The 20,212-nt window shown below is 39.9% G+C and overlaps 6 protein-coding genes across 7 annotated transcripts; 4 read left to right on the plus strand and 2 right to left on the minus strand.

Annotated features, from left to right (window-relative positions):
- The first annotated feature begins 328 nt into the window (after positions 1-328).
- On the plus strand, positions 329-3,180 carry prkab1b (protein kinase, AMP-activated, beta 1 non-catalytic subunit, b). The gene is made up of 8 exons (XM_085910323.1): positions 329-628; positions 981-1,120; positions 1,221-1,390; positions 1,470-1,563; positions 1,744-1,858; positions 1,941-2,074; positions 2,156-2,224; positions 2,304-3,180. The coding sequence occupies exons 2-8, from the start codon at positions 998-1,000 to the stop codon at positions 2,379-2,381; spliced, it is 783 nt and encodes a 260-aa protein (XP_085766449.1). The 5' UTR covers positions 329-628; positions 981-997; the 3' UTR covers positions 2,382-3,180.
- pla2g1b (phospholipase A2, group IB (pancreas)) lies at positions 3,164-4,731 on the minus strand. Its single transcript, XM_085910325.1, has 4 exons — positions 4,617-4,731; positions 4,397-4,553; positions 3,997-4,124; positions 3,164-3,344 (listed from the first exon to the last, which is right to left on the minus strand). Exons 1-4 carry the CDS (start codon positions 4,678-4,680, stop codon positions 3,220-3,222), a joined length of 474 nt encoding a protein of 157 aa, XP_085766451.1. The 5' UTR covers positions 4,681-4,731; the 3' UTR covers positions 3,164-3,219.
- A 1,119-nt stretch (positions 4,732-5,850) lies between these two features.
- Positions 5,851-7,556, minus strand: LOC147057819 (C-type lectin domain family 4 member E-like). The gene is made up of 8 exons (XM_085910324.1): positions 7,416-7,556; positions 7,087-7,167; positions 6,920-7,003; positions 6,760-6,828; positions 6,618-6,671; positions 6,353-6,492; positions 6,155-6,270; positions 5,851-6,078 (listed from the first exon to the last, which is right to left on the minus strand). The coding sequence occupies exons 2-8, from the start codon at positions 7,163-7,165 to the stop codon at positions 5,925-5,927; spliced, it is 696 nt and encodes a 231-aa protein (XP_085766450.1). The 5' UTR covers positions 7,166-7,167; positions 7,416-7,556; the 3' UTR covers positions 5,851-5,924.
- Positions 7,557-8,346: 790 nt separating this feature from the next.
- cox6a1 (cytochrome c oxidase subunit 6A1) lies at positions 8,347-10,008 on the plus strand. Its single transcript, XM_085910031.1, has 3 exons — positions 8,347-8,498; positions 9,494-9,636; positions 9,720-10,008. The coding sequence occupies exons 1-3, from the start codon at positions 8,396-8,398 to the stop codon at positions 9,807-9,809; spliced, it is 336 nt and encodes a 111-aa protein (XP_085766157.1). The 5' UTR covers positions 8,347-8,395; the 3' UTR covers positions 9,810-10,008.
- A 761-nt stretch (positions 10,009-10,769) lies between these two features.
- Positions 10,770-16,373, plus strand: hps4 (HPS4 biogenesis of lysosomal organelles complex 3 subunit 2). 2 transcript variants are annotated; one of them, XM_085910148.1, is made up of 13 exons: positions 10,770-11,071; positions 11,285-11,375; positions 11,468-11,611; positions 11,680-11,787; positions 12,067-12,183; positions 12,847-12,944; positions 13,209-13,278; positions 13,553-13,677; positions 13,932-14,049; positions 14,107-14,493; positions 15,607-15,733; positions 15,866-15,977; positions 16,149-16,373. In XM_085910148.1, the coding sequence occupies exons 1-13, from the start codon at positions 11,040-11,042 to the stop codon at positions 16,318-16,320; spliced, it is 1,701 nt and encodes a 566-aa protein (XP_085766274.1). In that variant the 5' UTR covers positions 10,770-11,039; the 3' UTR covers positions 16,321-16,373. The 2 variants fall into 2 exon arrangements, with proteins under 2 accessions (XP_085766274.1, XP_085766273.1); XM_085910147.1 differs by having other exon boundaries at positions 13,932-14,493.
- Positions 16,374-17,599: 1,226 nt separating this feature from the next.
- LOC147057822 (uncharacterized) lies at positions 17,600-20,102 on the plus strand. The gene is made up of 3 exons (XM_085910597.1): positions 17,600-18,395; positions 19,509-19,653; positions 19,738-20,102. Exons 1-3 carry the CDS (start codon positions 17,975-17,977, stop codon positions 20,039-20,041), a joined length of 870 nt encoding a protein of 289 aa, XP_085766723.1. The 5' UTR covers positions 17,600-17,974; the 3' UTR covers positions 20,042-20,102.
- The last annotated feature ends 110 nt before the right edge of the window (positions 20,103-20,212 follow it).

A 20,212-nucleotide genomic window follows, 5' to 3' on the forward strand; every position in this document is an offset into this window, starting at 1 on the left:
AACCATAAGAAGGTAAAGAAATATAGTTGCAAATTTGTCATCAATAAGAACTTCAATTCAAGCCATTTAAGAATAAATAAATAAATAAATAAATATAATCCCATTGTTAAATAAAAATAACTTTGAACTGTGCACTAAAAACACATTTGGCTAAGTATAACCCATAGAGCTTCAAATTATTACAAACAATAATGTGATGACGCTGCATGATTAACCAACAAAAGGACATTTTAAATCAATTTATTATTGTACAAAGGACCGAACCTCGGCACAATTCGGGTTAAAGTCAAACTCGGCGGAAGAGGCGTGTATTCGCAAATGAACACAACTGCAAATAAAGTCCTCCCCCTCCACGGAACCAGTCCCCGTACTCGATGGTCGTGATCACGGGGCGCATAATCGAAGTAGAGAAAAGGTTGCAAACCAGCGTCTCGTATTACTTTTTAATGTTACTTTAGGTCTACACAGGGTGCACGTCTGTTTTGTTCTTAAAACGAGGAAAGTGCTCCTCAAAGACCGGAAACAACGGCGAAAAAGGACTTCACGTCTCCATTCACTCCTGGAGAGGATCGCGTAATCTCTTCGGCCCAAGACTGCCTAAATCCAGACGTCAACTAAGAATCTTTAGGTAGGTAACAAACTATATGAAGTAGAATAGCACACATCGTTACTTGGTTCACAATTGTTGTTGCGTTAGGCCAGAAGGAACGTCTCAAAGCGCCCCTAGTGGCCAGTCCAGGATCATGCACTCTACAGTGACATTTATTCCCCCCCCTTTTTTTTTATGCCAAGGCATTTTACACGAGAAAAAAAAAGATCTCGTAAGACACTAATACAATGTCAATTTATTTCTATCCCCTGCAAGGTGTTACCTTTTGTTAAGGTCGATTTTTCAAAAAAGTTCTTGTATTTTATTGAATTGTGAAAGTTCATCCAATGAGTATTTATCATCAATGTGTGTCTGTGTTTGTGTCTTCCAGTGTTAGATGCTGTTAAAATGGGGAACAGCAATAGTGACAGAGCCAGCGGGAGTCAGAGTGAAAGAGGCAAGGAGGCACGTCCCAACATCCTGATAGACAGCACAGAGGATGCAGATATATTCCAGAGAGAAGATACAAAGGTAACACGTTCGTGCAATACAATTAAAGCCAATGACAACGCTGTGTGTAGCGTTTAGCTCTTTAATGTCCTCATTATTATGGAAACAAACTTGGGTCCAGGCACCACAGGAGGAGCAGGAGTTTCTGGCCTGGCAGCAGGACCTGGAGAGCGAAAACAAATGTCCGACCCTTGCCAGGCCAACTGTGTTCCGCTGGGCCGGAAGCGCCAAAGAGGTCTATGTGTCTGGCTCATTTAACAATTGGTCCACCAAGATCCCTCTCAATAGAAGGTGGCACTGTGAACATTGCAACGTCTTTATGAGATATTATTGAATTAATCTGTTGATGAACGTGTAATCTGTCACTCAGCAAGAACAACTTTGTGGCAATCATGGACCTACCCGAGGGAGAACACCAGTACAAATTTTGTGTAGACGGACAGTGGACGTTAGATCCAACAGGAGTAAGGAAATTAACTTGATTTCTTTTTTTTTTTTTAAATCTGTATCAGTCATGTCTAATTGTATTTTAATTTTCGTTACATTTATTTTATTACTTAAAAGGATGAAAAAGATTTTATGAGTTTGCATGAAAACTCAAACTTTGACTGCATTTCAGTCATTTCCTCCATGTGCTCATACAGGCCGTGATCACAACCAAAACCGGAACCGTTAATAACATTATCCAGGTGAAGACAACAGATTTTGAAGTCTTTGATGCTCTCCGAATTGACTCTCAAGATTCTGCAGACATCTCCGGTAATAGTCACGTTGTAGTTTTGTTTCTATCAAGTCCTTTGTGTGCTGATTTTATTTATTTGATTTTATTTCCCCCAATCAGACTTGTCCAGTTCTCCTCCTGGTCCCTACCAGCAAGACGCTTACGTTGTCAAGTCAGAAGACAAGCTCAAACATCCCCCTATCTTACCCCCACACTTGCTCCAAGTGCTGCTCAACAAAGACACGGGCATCTCCGTATGTCGCACCTTCACCATTTGTTATGTCCAACTTAATTGAATGATGCACTCAATTCAATTTTCTCTTGGCCTTACCCAGTGTGACCCAACCCTGCTTCCTGAGCCCAACCACGTGATGCTGAATCACCTATACGCCCTCTCTATTAAGGTAACTCAAACATCTACATCATCCCTGTTGTGAGGCCCCTCCTCTTTGACTAATTAACATGCATTGTGTTTTGTTCTAGGATGGCGTAATGGTTCTGAGTGCAACACACAGATACAAAAAGAAGTATGTGACTACTCTTCTGTACAAGCCCGTATAGCTAGAGATCATTGTCATGAAGATGTAGCGGCTGCCGATTAAATGCCCGTGTCCATCTCGTGTTGTTTGCATAATTTTATTTTTATTTTTTTATTTTTTAGTACAATGGGCGTTATTTCTTTTTATTAATGCATAGATTTTTTTTATTTTAACTCCACACACAATTTGAATACTGTATAATCACCATCGGATTCATGATGTGTGTATGTTAATGAATCTGAATTCAATCTAAATGAAAGCTCATGCTGTAATTTGCATATGCCTTTCCTTTATTTGTCCATAAACGGGCATCCCTATGACGGCATTTCAGTCAATGCCCAGGGTTTATAAATCAGCTTATTAGCAAATAGCCAATTGAAGTCATTATTGTTAAACATATTGATTTTATAAAAGACTGTAATGTCAATTGGTTGTGCATCCTGGGTAAAAATGATCTTTTTTTTTTTCCGCCCAACGGGTGATCAATCTTGATTTGTGCATTTGCATGATCTGACAAGTTTGTTTGCGGAATGCGTACAAAAACAAGTCTGACCATATTGATGATTGATTCAATAACATTCCCATGTCTTTTTCTTTAGCTGTGTTAAAATCCTTGTGTGATTGTAGGAGAACTTTTGCGCAACCTTTTGTCTCAATGAACCAAATTGAGTCCAAGTTGCCTCGAGTCTCAAACCAAAGCTATAAATTTGCATTGCTTTTGGGGTATGGAGGCTTATATGTGCCTCTAATCTATCCTGATACATTTCTAAATGTTCATTTTGTTTGTCTAAACAAGAAATAAATATGCATTTTGATAAGAACGGTGTGGTGCAAACTTGCTTCTTTATTGATTATGTTACTCAATTGACACAGTGGACTTTTGGATCCAGGTTCTTGTTTTCAGAGTTGAATTCAGCCTGCTCAAAGCAATGAGCTGCCACGCGATCACACTCGCACACGGCCGCCTGGCACTTGTCATTCGTATCTACGGAGACATATCGGAAACATTACGTCATTAATACCAATCGCAATAGTACACACACGGTCCAACAGAACAACTGTAAAGAAAATTTTGAGTAGAAATGAAGACTAAAAGTCACTTAACTGATATTTTCTTCTATATTTGCAAAATGTTACTTGACCTGGAGGTCAGCAATATACAGCAAATATAAATGTTAAATATTGCACCCATTCAACTGCTAGTAACACAAACTCATGACCAGGATTAATGTCCTCATCATTTATTCAAATTCATTTCACCATGCAATGCATTCTGGGAATCAAAAAGGGATGTTATATTTTTGAAAAAAGTATTTATAGTTGACTCCCATTATTGGTGGGTAATATGTATAATAGCAAACATTTAAATATAATTGAAAGGCATTGGGTGCAAAAAATAATTTAGGCATAATACATTTTGGAAGTTTATCGCTGATTAATCAGTATTTTTTTCTGGACAAACTTGGCATTGGCCTAAAGAAAATCCATATCGATCAGGGCCCAATAATTATTGCTGATGTTGTGGCCGATGATGACATTTAGGTGAATTCTGCATTAATTACTCAACCTGTCGTATTTACAGTATTTCCTTAGCATATTAAATGTAAGAATAATCTTGAGTTGAGTCATAGACTCACCTGAGCAGGTGACTTGGTTATCTGAGCAGGAGAAATCATAAACCAGGACATATGGAAGATCAGCAATGCTCCCACATCCAGGATTCTTTCTGCTGCTTTCATAACATTTGTCATGGGCATAACAGCACCTAAAACGAGTGGATTTGAATTTTTTTATTATAGAATAGTACCTGATCGTTTTTCATTGTCACAACTTGAATGCAGAGGTATCAAATCCAGGTCCAGTGTGTCAAATCCATGCCACAGTTTAGATTTTGCCACAGGTGCTTCTACTCAAGCAGGTAAACAGCTCTTGAGTAGACTCACATGTGGCTAAACTCAAACTGTGGTAAGGTTTTGATTTTTCTGGACCTAACGGACACCTCTGCTTGAATTCAGCTTTTTGGTTTCTGCTCCTTACCTGTCCAGGTCATCCCGTGGGGTACCTGTGCCCCCGAAGCCACACCAACAACCATAACCGTTGTACTTCAGAGGGTTAACTCCGGGCTGGGCACACTTGATCATGTTCCCAAACTGCCACAAGGCTTTGGGTAGTCGAGCCCCGCTGATCACACAAGCTGGTAAACGGCGCAGATGAATTAAGTATGTTCTTTCAAAGTATGTGTTTTAAGCAGGCTTACCGGTGGCCAGCAGCAGCAGAGGAGCTGTCAGGTTCATGGTTGCCTGCAGAGAAACAGGGAACATTGTCACAGCTTGCACTTATAGATCAGGAGGTGGGCTAGAGATAAGGAGTACATGGGGAGGAGTTGGGTTTTTTTTTTGGTCACAAACATGCAGATTTGATACAACTATTTACTTGTCAACATTCAAATCAAACACTTTGCTTTGAAATAATTATAGTAAGCATGATTGAAAACATGTTTTCAATTGTTGAGCTGTAATGAGTGCAAATCACTCATGAATTACATTATTCTACTAAATAATGATCAACTACTGAACTTCTGGTCTTATTTTAGTTAGTATGTCCTTTGGTCATATGGTTTAAGAAGTAAACACAAATGACATAAGGATCTTAGTCCTAGGATTTTTCCAATGTGTTAGTACTTGGGTTTTTTTTCTTCTCTTTGACCACCATGCCATTCGACGGCACTTTTGCATTTTGGTCTTGCTCGACACACAGCTGTGTAAACAGCAAAGACTTCCCCAAAAAATTCAACAAAACATTTCTGATAATGTTCTACCTAGTTTAGCAAAAAGAGAAATCTAGTATGTAATAATAACTTGAAATAACTTCAAAAGGGAAACCCATTCCATATTTTCCCTTTTTTATTCCTCAGTTGCTATTGCTGATGGAGAGGTGTCCCAACACTTTTGTCTTTGCAGTTTATAGCAAGGTGGATCTAATGGCTGGATGATTGAAGAACTCGAGGCTGTATTGGGCTCAGTACTACTAAGTCACACAATGTTTAGTGAAATCATGTAGTCATCACTTTTGGTCCAGGCATCACGGGGTACGGTGGTTGGCACATCTCGAGAAGTCCTGAGTTTGAAGCTCAGCTCACGCCATCTGCATATTTCTCCAGGTACTGTAACTTACTCCCGTATTCCGTAAACAATTAAATTTGGTACATATTTCCGAGTCTCTAAATTGCCCATTGGTGTGACTGTGAGTGAGAATGCTTGTTGGTTTACAAGAGGCACTGCTACTGATTGAGCCCTCACCCAAAGTCACCTGAGATATGTGTCACGTGTAACTCTCATGAGAACTGGCAGTATAGTAAGTGATTGGCTGGATGATTTTGATTTTGTTTAGGTGATTTTATGAGGAAGTTGCAGATTCTTAAATGTCTTAAGGTAGTCTCATCTCATTGCATTTATAAGTGATCTGAAACACTGGAAAATGCAATGGCTTTATTGAAACACTGGAAATGCAATGCCTTTATTTTTTTAACATTCATGTTTAAAAGCTCTACAAACAAAAAATACTCTCATATGCCAATTTCACATATAAAGTTGTATGAGATATTGCAGCCAGCGTCATTCCATCGCCGGCGTACGCGTACGTCGGTAGCATGAAATTGCCCGCAGTCCTCACCATTTTTTCTGAAGGCCCAATTGTCAGGCTGATCTACATCCCAGAACCTCAGTAAACATACAGAAAGAAATCTTGTTAAGCACGTGCTTGTACATTTAAGGGCCTCCACAACTGAAAACTTACTTTGGAGTTTTATTGTAGTCAGTTCCGTCCACCCAACTCCAATCTCCCTCGTGGACTCGTTCCACAAGTCCAATCCAGTATTTATAAGTGATTTCAGAAATTTCGGACAGATAGTCCTACGGTAAACAACCCTAGATTAACATGATGATTTGTTGAATTCCGTTTACGCTGTAGATGCTGGCTGGACGTGCAGCTCACCAGTTCCTCAACACTGTTAACAACCACCAGATATGCTCCATGTGAAAGGCACTGCTGCTCAGATCTGCTCCAGGTGGCAGTGGTGGTCGACAGCAAGTAGCAACTGCTTTGGAATGACACCCATCCCTCCTTACATGCTCCTGGTTTGACACAGAGTAATACGAGCAAACGCTAATAAGGAAATAACTTCAACTTCCTGAGACCTTGAATAGGAAACGCGGTACAGAAAATGGATGGTTAGAAGATACTGGAAAAACATGATTACCTCTAACTGGGACACGTTTTTCCAAATGGACATCTTGTGTAGTTGTCCCGTCACCTTTAATTAGGAGGTGACATAAATAAATAAAAGTTACTTATAGCGTTGTAACAATCTTGCATCTTGAGTCCATCTTTACTTTTCTTACCTGAGGCTTGATGGCTGGGGTTTTTTAGGTTTAGTTTGATGTCAGTGATTTCCGTGTTTAACTGCGAGACTTTGAGCATAGGAAACCATAAAACAAACATTTCATAATGTATGAAATTGCCAACATATAAACTGAATACCAATGACTTTTTAAAACATACATTTGATCCCAGTTACCATTAGCTGAATTAACAGCAGGGCCACAAGGATACCATAGAGGGTATATACCAATATCCTCCTCATACCTATAAATGACAAATGACATATTTATAAAACAGAGCGACCACTAGAATAATTAAGCATAAGAATAATTGCATGGGTATTCTACCTTTATGCAAAGTCACATTCTGATCTGCAAGCTCAAATCTCTCAGAGGTTGACTCAAACTGGTTGTACCGAGCATCCATCTCTTGAAAAACATATTCGTGTTCATTTTCACTGGCATGTTCAGTTATCACAATATGCTAATTTTGAACTTGTTAATTAGAGCAAAAGCATCATTTATATATTTCATGGATAACTTGACTTCATCAAATATTTTTTAAAGAATCCACATTCACTGAGTAGCTTTAAATAGACAACAGCTATCAAGATCATTCACATCTGATCATTTCTGTTCTCAACATTACAATAAATGTTTTAAACAAATGTACTTACTGAAGAACAGATTTTTTTTCCCACGGATTTTGGTCAAATAGAAAATGTACTAATGTACAGTACTGTCAGGTTGGACTCTGACCATGAACTCACTGAAGTCCTCCCCCTTTAAATAAAGCCAGCTAGTATCGATTAGTCTGTGTTTTTTGAGTCGGTCACAAGTCATGGTAAAATTTTTGACGCTTATTAGTTTTATGTATATTATTTATAGATTTATATTATTGATACTATAATTTAATATAATTAAATTATATAATTTATATATATAATATAATTTCTGACGCTTATTCGTTTTATGTATATTATTTATATTTATGTACATTATAGTATATATATATATATATATTATATAAAACGAATAAGCGTTAAAAATAAATGACCATGACTTGTGACCGACTAAAAAAAAAAAAAAAACCGTGACCCCCGTGGGGACAGGCGGTGTAAAAAATAGATGGATGGATGGATATATTATAGGAAACTTTTTTAAACTAACTAGGAAACTAACAAACTTTTTTAAACTGATCTAATCACGGTCCTATTGCTGCACAAGCTTCAGTTTCAGGTTCTGTCCAGTAGATCGCGGTATCTGGTTTGCAACCGCCAACAAAGAGCAGAGAATAATAATTTAAATCTAGTAATTGGGATAAAACATTTAATTATTTTAACCAATTTTGCCAATATTCAAATGCGTTTAAGTGTGTCTGATTAACAAAAAAATAGTCATTGAGAATTGTGATTGCCTTTAGATTAATCACCCTGATTTACATTAAAAAAAAACTAACGTGTAATAGAGGAAAAAAAGCTAAAGGTACTACAAAAATAATAAATGAAAAACATTATGACATAAAATATATATGGCATAAAATAAAAATTATCAGTGTTTTCATTTTAATGTCAGCGTGTTCAGAAAATAATATTCCTGTCACGTGACTCTTCATTTACACGTCTTTCCGGTATGTTTGGAAGCATTTGAAACGAAGATGGCGGCCATCGGACGACTGACTCAAGCCTTGCTGAGGTCTTCTTTGACTCAGACCCGTCGTCAGCTTTCTGCTGCCGCTGCTGGTCATGGCGAGCAAGCTGGTGAGTCTGACAATCGATAAGGACTACACGTTGATTCAATACCATTCAGGATTTACGAAGAAAGACAACGCTTTCACAGTGACCTTGTTGCTCTGGCGTCAGCTCTGTTAGCCCTAGCATCTGCTTGATATCCTTGACTCCACAACATGCAGGACAAGTTGCGCGAAGATGCAATTATGTGATCCATTTACTCGTTGAAATCACGAACATGAATGACGAAATACTATGTTAAGTTGTCTTATGTGTAAGTAAATCTCTGGCCTGTACATATAAAACATGGTATACTGAACAAACATCCACATAATAACATTGTGTATAATAACATTTGGAATTTCAATTTGATTAACATGAAACCAGCTTTATCAGTCAAGACCAAGATTCCAGTGGTGTAAATATTGTTTTCTTGTAACAAATATTCAGCCAGTTATGACTCTTTGTAAGCAATCTGAATACCTATATCAAATGACCAATTCCTGAACAATGTCTTAATGCAGTGGAAGGCAAGTCTGGTCCTAGGAAGCGGCTGTGCTGTCTGTTTTGGACGTTTCCCTCCGTCACATAGCAGATTGAAATGATCAAGATTGTTATAAGTTCCTACAGAGCTGCTGATGGGCTGATCATTTAAATCGCTGTGTTTAGGTGGGAAACCTTTAAAACAGGCAGTACAGCGGCTCCCTCGGATGCAATGCAACGTCAGTTGGAGACTGTTCATTTATAAAATAAGCATTATAAGCAATCTGACTGGGAAAAAAAACGTTACGGTCTTTACATTTTGAGTCCGCGAGGTACCTTTGATGATTTACATCTGTCTTAAACCTAATGCTTTTGCTGGGTTTGATTTTAAGCAGATATCATTTTGACCTGGTTTTGCACACGTTCAAGTTTGTCCTCACATGTCATGTTTTACATGAATGTTACATAACACTGTCAATCATCGTAATGGATGAAATAATGTGAATATCCCATCCTTTGATTCTGATTTTCCGCCTCTCCAGCGAGGACATGGAAGATACTCACCTTTGTGGTTGCCCTTCCTGGCGTTGCGGTGTGCATGGTTAACATGTACCTGAAGGAGCAACAACACAGCCACGAACAGCCAGAGTTCATCCCTTATTCGCACCTCCGCATTCGGAGCAAGGTTGGGTTTAAATAATCCGTCTGCTTTTACTTGACTTGCATTTTTTTCCATGTCTCTGATTGTTATATTTGGTTTGTAAACAGCGGTTCCCCTGGGGAGATGGCAACAAATCGCTCTTCCACAATCCCCACCTGAATGCCCTTCCTGATGGCTATGAGGGTCATGATGAGTAGGCCCTCTTTCCAGACCTCATAACTGATGTAGGGACCAGATTCCCCTCAGTAGGTTTTTCTCTTCAGGACCACAAACTCATTTACACTTTACCTTTCTTCTGTGTTTACCTCTGAACACGAAGAACCTGAGCCGGCAATTCTTTGCTCTGTACTGTTAGGTAAAATAAAAATAAAACTGAAATAAAGCAACTTAACTCAATTTTGTGTATTTCTTCTTTGTGTAGATTATAGGTAAAGCTCACTTTCACCCATTAGGATCCACTCAGTCACTAACCCCAAATAAGTCATCTGTGATTGAAAAATTGGATTTCAAAGCTCTCTACAAATTACCTTCAATGATTCATTGATATCGAATGTTAATAATAGAATGCACCTAACTTGAACTTTTCTACTAGGAAAATCTTGTAGCACACCACCAAACAATATGTTCCCAAAACTTATACACATATACTAAAATAATGAGGTCTTATCAATTTACTCAAATTGACTTAATGTAAAATCTGGTCTGTTTAGTTGAACATAATGGCTAGTTAGTTCAGAGGTCCTCAAAACGGTGCTATAAAGTAAAGACTTAGGACTTTAACTTTGAAGCAACCACTGCAGTGCAGTTACATCCATGGAAATATTACCATATTAAACATACTGTTTAATTAAAACCTGTTAATCAATTAAAATCGTAATAATTATTCACATTTCTTTACGTATGGGTGCGTCTCAAATCCGTGCAATATTTTGGTGCGTTGTTTTCCTTTCTCCATTGGGACATGTACGAATCATACCCTATTTCTACATGCGTCACGTAACTTTAAATGTACTGTACTGTCAGTCTGACACTATTACTATATTCACTATTACTTTCATTGTTATAATTACACACTACAAAATAGAATTCAAACCGCAGTTATACCTGTATTAATCCATGCAGCACCATTTTGTCCCTCACAGCTTGCCGTACTTTCACATGACTCTTTTTGCGTGTGACTGGTTTGCATTCCTCTAGTTATGTTCCTCCGGTTAAACCTTTTTTTCTCCCTCACTGGTGGACTGACCACAACAAACCTTAAAATACTCGACGTGGCTGTTATAAAAATTGCCTTTTCTTGCATTCTGAGTTCATCCTTGGATTTCCAGGGCAGCGTTTTGATGATCTGACGCGAGCCTGGGACAACATCGCTGTTTTGGTGGGGGACCTGAGAGAACTGATGACAGCATAATACATCAGTTTGGACCATGGCGGAACTTATTCCGCCAGACTCCAGAGGGTGAGGCGGTCTTTTCTACTTTTCACTTTTTGTCTCTATCTCGTTGCCATACATTTGGAATACTGTACATTGCTTTATTCTTCTGTAAATTAACCATCGACAATTAAGTTTAACAGTGCAGATTTTGTTATCGCAACATGATCAGAAATTCTTGTTAGAAAAAAAAATATAACTTTTTTTGTCATTACACATTTTTACCCTTGACTTTTGCAGGTGTCATTTTTTTTTACTATATGATGGCTCCAAGGTGAAGGGAGAGGGAGATCCGACCAGCAAGGGGATCTGTTACTTCTATCCAGAAGAGGTTTGACTCCCGGAAAAAGTGTTGCCTAATGTGGTTGAATTTGATAATATTAAGGAGGATGATAATAACACCTGTACAATTCTTTGCTGCAGACCCCCATCGATAAGCAAGAACTACTTTGTGGTCAACTTGCCGGGGTGGGCCGTTGCATTTCGGAGCTTTCTTCCTCCCGTGTGCGCCTTCTGAAGCTGCGTCGCCACAAATTTGCAATCCATATGAAAGAGGATTTCTTTTGGGTGAGTGTGTGTGTGTGATAGTTCTTCGTCTGTGATAGATGACCTTCTTCTTATTTTTTCACCTTCAGGCGCTGGGCTGCTCCATGGAAACTCCAAGTGTTAGTGTCTGTGAGCTACTGGATAAGATAATAAACCTCTTTTGTTTCTACAATGGCTCTATTCGGCAGAGCTACCAGGTACTGTCTTCCAGTAGCCCTTTTTGTGAGCCTAATGCACACTAGAAACTGGGTAGATTAGATTAACATGGCAGCACATTGTTTGTCTGTTTGGACAAAAAAAAAATCCAACATTCCACATACTGGAAGCAATTTCGACTAGAGTAACGCAATGACATGAAGTAAATAAACTGTTGCAAATAAATGTCACCAATTTCTACTATTTATGGTTACAAATGTCTGTTTAGGCCAGATGAGGCCACACTAATATGTTATCAATGTGCGTGTGTGTCTCTATAGTTTAATAGTCAGGAAAGCTTGGCTGCTCGGTGGTCACGATACCTGTCATACTTGCTCACTGGACCTTCTGAGCTTCATCACGTCTTCAGTTCCTTGACCACTATTGAGTCAACAAATGTAAGATTCATGCATCCATTCATTTTCTATTCCAATTGTCCTTACAGTTCATGGTGAACTGTCGACAAAAATAGACAAATAACTATTCACACTCACATTCAAAACTACAATTTAGAGCAGGGATGGTCAAGTCCAGTTCTTGAGAGCTCTCAAGCCTGTTTTAGACACATCCTACTGGAGTATACCTGGAGTACACCTCAAACAGGCTGGATAGGGAGCTCTTTTGTTCCAAAGCTGGACATGCCTGAGTCTTCAATGAACCCAAAATGCAAAAGTTTTTGGAATGTAGGATGAGAAAGCTGGAGTGCCCCAAAATTATGGCAAAAATTAACAAACGTGTAATGTAAGTTGAATGTTGATGCATTCAAAATGTATTGCTGCTGCAGAAACAGGATATGACTTTCTCAATATCCTGTGGTATTGCGCAATACCAAGACACGCTTCTGCATTTATCATGTCTGATGAATTGTGCCATGCAAATTTTTGCTCATGGGTTACACAAAGAAGAGAAGCCTCACTCACATATGTGATGATGTCATCTAAAAACATGGCACACATCTTGTACTCAATGTTGACATTATTGCACTGCAAACTGCATGATTGTTTCACTTGAGTTTTTTTTTTTTATTGTATCTGGTGATGAACAGTATTTTTGATCCTCAGGTTGACCCACTTCTGTTGCTCAAGGCTGCCCTCATTCTTCAGGCCTGCCAACGCTGCTGCCCTCTAGTGTTAGCAGGCTGTATTCTTTTTAGAGGAAGGTAGGCGGACTGGGGTGTGGGGTTATTGGAGTAAAATCCTTTTTGCACTCCCTCACTTACAAGGAGCGGAACAGCAAAATTCACAAAAGATAATTGATCTGACTTCAGTTATCGTGTTCAAGTTATCATGCAATTGTGATTCATATTAAAATTTTACCTGAAAGCTGAGCATCCCTAACTTTACTGAGTGGGTGTCTCCTCTAGATATGCTGTCCATTTTGATTTTTTTTGTCATAAACCTATTCTGCTATCTCTCCCCCATAGAGTGGTGAGCACACAGATGTCTCCAGTTGTTACCATGAAGGTTATGGTTCATGAGAGTGAAAACTTCAAGGTGAATGAATCATTATTTCATTAGTTGACTTTGCAGTGGGAGGAGTGAAATAGTGGTTAACACACCAACGATATTTTTTTTATTAATCCCCCTTTGAAATATATAGAAAAATAGTTGAGCAAGGAATTATTTACTGCTGTCTGATTACAAAATTATCAATTTGTTACATGTGTGTGATCATATAAGGTGATCATACTCAATGTGGCAACAAAAATTAGATTGATACCTCTGATTTATTGTTTCTCCCACTTTCCCTCTTTCCATTTCTATATAGGCACAGTCACCCAAAGGCCTGAGTCCATCCAATTTATTTGGTGATGCTGTCAGCTCTACTTCTGTGTTCCTCACCATGTTTGAACTTCAGTACCTGCAGTCTGCTCCTGTGGACAGAGAATCATGGTACTGTAACACAAAACACATTTGAGTTTTTTTCTTTAGTAGTCCTCAAGATCAAATCTATATACATTGTGGGTTATAATATTTTATATTTTTATTTATTTCACATTGAAGTGTGCGTCATGTGATTGTTTCAAAATCTACACAAATTACAAATGTCACAAAATCTATGGTACCACTTAACATTACCAGACCTGACGGGTGTGAACTGTCTTAATGCTTGACAGTGCAGAAAAAAAACTCGTCATTCTTCCCAGGTCCCAGTTTACACCGATGAAATACACTTCGCTACGTCAGACCCTGTCAAGGACCCCATCAGATACGGCCTCTTCTGAGTCTGTACCTTCAGATCCAACTTCCACCCAAAAAGGAAACGTGAGTCCTCGTCTGTCTGCATCGGACAACTCTGATTTGGACACGGTTCCAACGCAGCGTGCCGCTAATCCAGTCCGATCCAGACCAACTGAAGAGGCCTCCCATGAAACTGAGGAGGAAGTTCTACAAAGTTCCACCTATGATAGTTTTCACAGCAGCGCAGGGGAAGGAGAAGACTTGGAGCACAACGCAAGCTCGCACCTCAATGGAGAAGATGGAGGCGCGTGTTGTGAGACAGTATTTGATTCTGGAGAGACACATCACTGCAATCAGGACTTAGAAGGGCCCAACAGAGGTGCGAGTGGAACCAAGACAACGCCTGTCAACCCCGATGAAATCCCCCTGGTTCCCATGACACTGTACCTGCACAGGGTCAAGGGTCTTGTACTGGCCCTGCTGGTGGAGCCTCACTTCTTATGCGATCAAGGTGCCATGGAGGAAGTGGTAAGGAGCAACTCATTTCAGCTGTATGTCTGACACAGGATCTGACATTAAGCCTTTTTGGCCCTGTCACAAACGATACTGGCGCATATATTCTTGATAAGACAAGTTTCTGTGATTATTTCATATTTAGTATCTTTAGACTGTTTTAGGGGGCACTAGTGAGCATGACCGCCACACAGTTCAGAGGTGCAAAGTTTGATTCTGGCTCTGGCCTTCCTGTGTGGAGTTTGCATGTTCTTCCCGTGCCTGTATGGATTTCCTTTCACATTCCCACAAAAATACGCATGGTATTGACCACTCCAAGTTTTACGTAGGTGTGAGTGTGAATGGTTGTTTGTCTGTGCGTGCCCTGTGATTGGCAAAAGAAGAAAAGGACTGCTCTTGAGGTATCATTCAAGCCAAAATTATTAGCTTCAAAGTTACTGGTGTGCATAAAATACTATATTGTTCCATAAAAAGATTCTTTTCTGCCATTTTTATTTTACAACCCATCATATTGTATTACTAAAAAAACGAAATCAGATAGAAACACATTTTTGTGTGATAATAATAATATAATAATATTTCATTTTGGTACTTTCTGTATTTACAAAAAAAAAAATACTAAGCCTCCAAGAACCAGTCGTAACATTCTGATTCATTTTTGTGTGATACTATATGATAAAAAGAATATTTCATTTTAGTACTTTCTGTGTTTACAAAAAAAACACTGAGCTTCAGTCGTAACGCTCTGAATTGGCTGGCACTCAGTTTTTTTTCTGATGCAAAGAGAGAGTTCAAAGATATGTTGGCTTTTTTGTCAAAGTTTTTTGCCATATAAAAAAAAAACAAGAATGTTCATTTCATTAACATATTTATGAAATCAGTAAGCCACCGTTATTGTCGGAACCTGTCACATTAAAAGTTGATGACCTCTGACAGAGCGAAAAATCAAGACTCTTTAATGATATGTCACATTGGAATATTTATAATCCTGGTATAATCCTTCAAATTTGAATTTCAAAACTGCCGCTGGCGCTTTTGAAAAGTACGCGAGTGCTCTAACCTGCCTTTGTGATGCTAATGTATGGGCTTTGTCAGCCAGTCAGCTTCACATTTATGGTTTGTATCCAGTATCACAGCTGCTTGGCGTCGCTAAACGGACTGGAGGCCCATCTCAGAAGCATCTCTCCAGTGGCGCCGGGTAGCGCGGGACCCTACATCTTCGCCCACTTCGACTGCGCGCAGAGCACCCTAACAAGTGAGCTGTCCTCATTTTCCCTTTGTAAATGTTGCTAAGAGAGTTTGTGGCCCTCAGGACTGTTATCAGCATTCTTTTGTGCGTCAGTCCAGGTGAATGTGGCACTGACACCGTTATTGTGTGTCTCTGCAGCCAACCTGTCTGGGCGACCAGGGACAGCCCCCGAGCGTCCTTTTGTCAGAGCCACATCACTCCTTCACTCGCATTTCTGTAACACTGAAACTCTGCAGGAGGCTATTATCAGGTCAGTATACCAGTGACTGTGATGGTGGTGCTTTCGAGCGGTGGGGGTGGGGGGGGCCTCTCGTGGTTCCTTTCACAGAGAGTGGGGGGCAGGGTAAAGGATCTGTCATCCGCTCTATCATCGCAATACAAGATTCGCTCATCTCTGGTTTGTGCTTCATGCCCACCGCAGGAACACCTCTACCGCTGTGTACGGCGCCCGCAACGCTGCCCACGAGACCTATTTCCTGCAGCACGGCGTCACGCCAAGGAATTCAGGCATCCCCAATCACCAGGACAGTGCATTCTCCTTGCCCAGCAAGGCTCGGCACAGACTGCTCAAACACGGCGTTAACTTACTCTGACTCGGCAGGACGGATGGAATATTTGAAGCCTTTTGTCTTTTAATAAACCTGAATGTCACATGATTGCATAAGTGCTCAGTGTATTTCTTACAACTCTCACTCATCTCATGAGACAATGCTTTGCACTGGAAATAATATTCAACATTTTTTAGTCTGTGAGTCACAATTGCAGTTATTGTAGTTGTACTTTGCATGTGGGTCCATTTATGATCACGATTTTTGATTCATCAACACCGAGCTACTTTTACACATTTTCTTGTTTTTTTTTTGATGAGAGATCATTTACACTCATCTCATCAATACATTGATAGTATTAAAATTCCAAAATGTAATTGGTTTTGTAGAGACATTATTGGAATCAGCCACACAGCTTTTGATGGTGTTTGGTAAATTTATTGCGACTGTTGCAAAAGTAATGGCACTTAAGGAGAGCTGGTTGTGTAAAAACACACTGGGAAGTTTTGATTCAACTCTTATATTTATGTAAACAGAAAAGAGAATGTTTCCATAGTCCAACAAAAACCACCTCCACACAGAAAATAGGTTCTTTAATGAATAAATCCTGTGACGAAAGCAGTCACGTGATGTCTCTCATGTTTAAGAGCATCATTTTGGCTTTTATGCCATCAAAACCCATTTGCAAGACATGGTTGTACATCCTTTACTCTGGTTGTTAATCATTCAGAGTTGCTACAAAGTGTTAAACTAATTAACCATAGCAATCTTAGTTTTTTAAATATATATATGCTTAATTTATGTAAAGCACAAGATAGTTGTTTTTAGACCGACACATGACACAATATACATCAAAAAATCATTTCAATGCCATGGATGGAGAATATATTCCAAAATTAATTTCAGTTCATGGTCCTTCAGTGGAGGTTAAAAAAAAAAGCAAGCATGCTTTGATAAAGTGGAGAAGATATCTTCTCTAAAGTAGGAATTAAGAAGAAAAAAAAAAGAATACTCAAATCCGGAAAACGTCACCCAAGTGCAATAGTACTGTTCGTTACTTGCCACCGCTGACCAACTGTTTTTACGTATTTGTTTAAAACGTTGCCTTCACACAAAGAAATGCATGTTGCTTAATGGCGATCTGTCTATAATTAATGGGAGCTGACATAGCAAGCACATGTGATCATGCCTTTATTATATAAGCGATTTGTTTAGAGCCACAGGGGCAAACAAGGTCGTTATTAGGCCGACACCGACCTCCATTGTTTGCCAGCTCCACCTTAACTCTTTGGATTTCAAACGTCTTGAACCAACAGCTTGAGAAAGGACGCACGCACTTCCAAACCGCACATGATTATTAAACATATAATTCCCGTTCTTTCGGTGCGTTTGGGCGTTGTGCGCCCCAGCGAACATGCCGATATTCCAAATATGGAGTAATTGGAGTCATTAGTTAAGTAGCTGAATATGAATGGTTGGGGTTGGCGCTCGTTGGGGCGCCATCATTATGCAAGCGCGTTAAAAGAAAGCAGCGGGAGTCAAGTGGGTACGAACAAAAAGAGGGGCAGGGATCGGGACGATCGAGGGGCAGGATTCAAATTCTAAAGTGGAAAGTTGTTCCCATTGTGAGTAGGGACATAAAGCTGGCGCCCAACCCAGCGGAGGAGAGAAGTTGCAGTTTGGATACAGAAACATCACCATGGCCTCGACACGCTCCCACCCTTGGATTGCTTTAGTTCTTATCTCGATGATTACCAGCGATATCGGAGTACGGGGCCGCGCTCTGGACGCGCATGGATTTGTGGAAGCGTCACCGGGGATGTCCCCAAGACCATCTTTACGCACGGACCTCCTGAGGCGCTGGAGGCGAGGCGCCTCGGAGGCTCACCGGGAACGCTGCGCGGAGCTAACGGCACCTTGGCAGGAAAGTCCGCATCGTAGTCCCCGGCAAAATTCGACCTTGTTGCGCCTCAATGTCAGGCCTCTGTCTTCTGGAACTTCCTGGGGCTTGGTGTTTCCAGAGAAGCCCCTCTTCAGCTTCGTGCGGCGTGTATACCGGTGCTGTCAGGACGGACTCGACTGCAGGAACGTCAAAGGGCTTCAGGGACGTTTAAGACGAGGTGAGACGGGAGAAAAGAAGATTTTCCTCCGCCCTTAGTAACATTTTAATTCGAAATTTCAACGCACATGCATGCAAAATTATTTGACTAATAGTAATAGCTTGGGGGGGCGCGGAGCCAGCCACGTTGAGGCCCACTATAGAAATTTAGGTTCTTTTCATGTTATTTTTCTTCACTTTTAACATCTATTACAAGCATTCGTTTTTCACCAATTTTCAATGACTTATGTTCTCCAATTCAAATTCATTATTCACACAATCAATAGCCTTATCAATTATGTCTATGAAATAATACGGTGAGGTGACGTTTGTATTGTCATGAAGACCCCCCTACGGAAAACATAACGATGTGGCCTGTGACAAAATGAGTTTGACACCCCATGTAATAAATCAAATACTGAACGAGTTAAACAAAGAAAAAGGCATTTATTTTGTCAATGAATATATATTTTTTCAAACCAACAAGTTGTAGGAGAAATGGCTTGCTTGACATAAAAAAATATATATATATTTTTTAGGACTGTTGCTAATATAAATGGTTTGTGGACCCCATGTGGTCCCAGGGCCATACTTGTCTCACCCTTTATGTCAAAGTTTATTTACATTTTGTTGCAGAGCCAGGATTTATTTATTTTCTCTGAATAATCCACTTTTTGATCTGCAGAAAGTAACGCCACCCCAACCAGTGGGCCATTTTGACATATGCTTCTTTGAAACAACTGTGGGGCCAAAATAAAATAAGCAAAATGAAAACTAAAAACATTGGAGCAAACATATGAAACCCAAACAGCCATTTGAAAGAATGGCAAGTGACCTTCCAAGCTCTCATTTAGCATTTTGTCAAGTTGCTGGAAAATCTGTCTTTCAAAGGCACATTGATGGCTTGATTAATTCAGTTGTGCAGAAGAGACAATGATATCTGCATACAAATGGACACTCAGCAGGCTTAATGTTCTCTCCGAGAGTTGTTGAGCTATCCCGCTGACAGATTAACAAAAGATTAGGAGAGAAAACATTACCTCTAGGATGCTATTCTCATCTACTGGGTTGAGAGTAATACTGAAAAGATTTGACTGTTCCATAAAACAGTTGCGCATTTGCTCCTTGTCTTCAGGTTTGGATGTAGAGTTGTTCCTCACCAGGGAGGTCTTTTCATTGAGCATAAGGAGAGCTGAGCTTCACCTGCAGTTGACAAATCCGCAACAGGTGGACATCCATCCTGTGCTTTTGTCCATGGCGAAGAGCAACCTTCCAACGAGGTGACATCTCAACCCTTATTATAATCTCCCGTTCATTGCAATGTTTTCATGCGATTTGTAACAATTTTTTTTTCCCTCTTGTAGGTTTATTTCAAGATCCCACGGTACCACTGTGGAATTGCGAGTGGATCTACTGTACCTTTTCCAGAGTCTTCAAGAGGCAGCGGGCGGTCCCGGAGGAGCTCCCCGCTTGGTGAACATGCGGAAGGTCATGCTTTCCTCCTTGCATAAAAAGCTGGCTTCAGTGGATCTCCAGGACAATGGTGGAGTCGTGTGGGGGGAGCAGGGCTTGGCCTTAGGCTGCAGTCGGGCCGGAGTCGGTGTGCTCTGCGAAAGCAGCGGGGTTGGTCTCCTCCACGCACCTTTTGTGACCCTCTACTACCTATGAGGCCAAACTGACACTGAACTCAAGTAGGCTCGTCAAGTTAAGACTGATCTGAAATGATGCACTTCCTAAGCAAATTTATTAACTTATAAATGTTATGGTTTGTAGAAATTATATAAATATATGTAAAAAAAATGTCATGCAGCGCCTTTTTTTTTTTTGGGTTGTTTAATT

Source organism: Syngnathus leptorhynchus, chromosome 4 (assembly GCF_054491065.1).
Source record: "Syngnathus leptorhynchus isolate UIUO chromosome 4, UIUO_Slep, whole genome shotgun sequence".
Lineage (NCBI taxonomy): Eukaryota > Metazoa > Chordata > Actinopteri > Syngnathiformes > Syngnathidae > Syngnathus > Syngnathus leptorhynchus.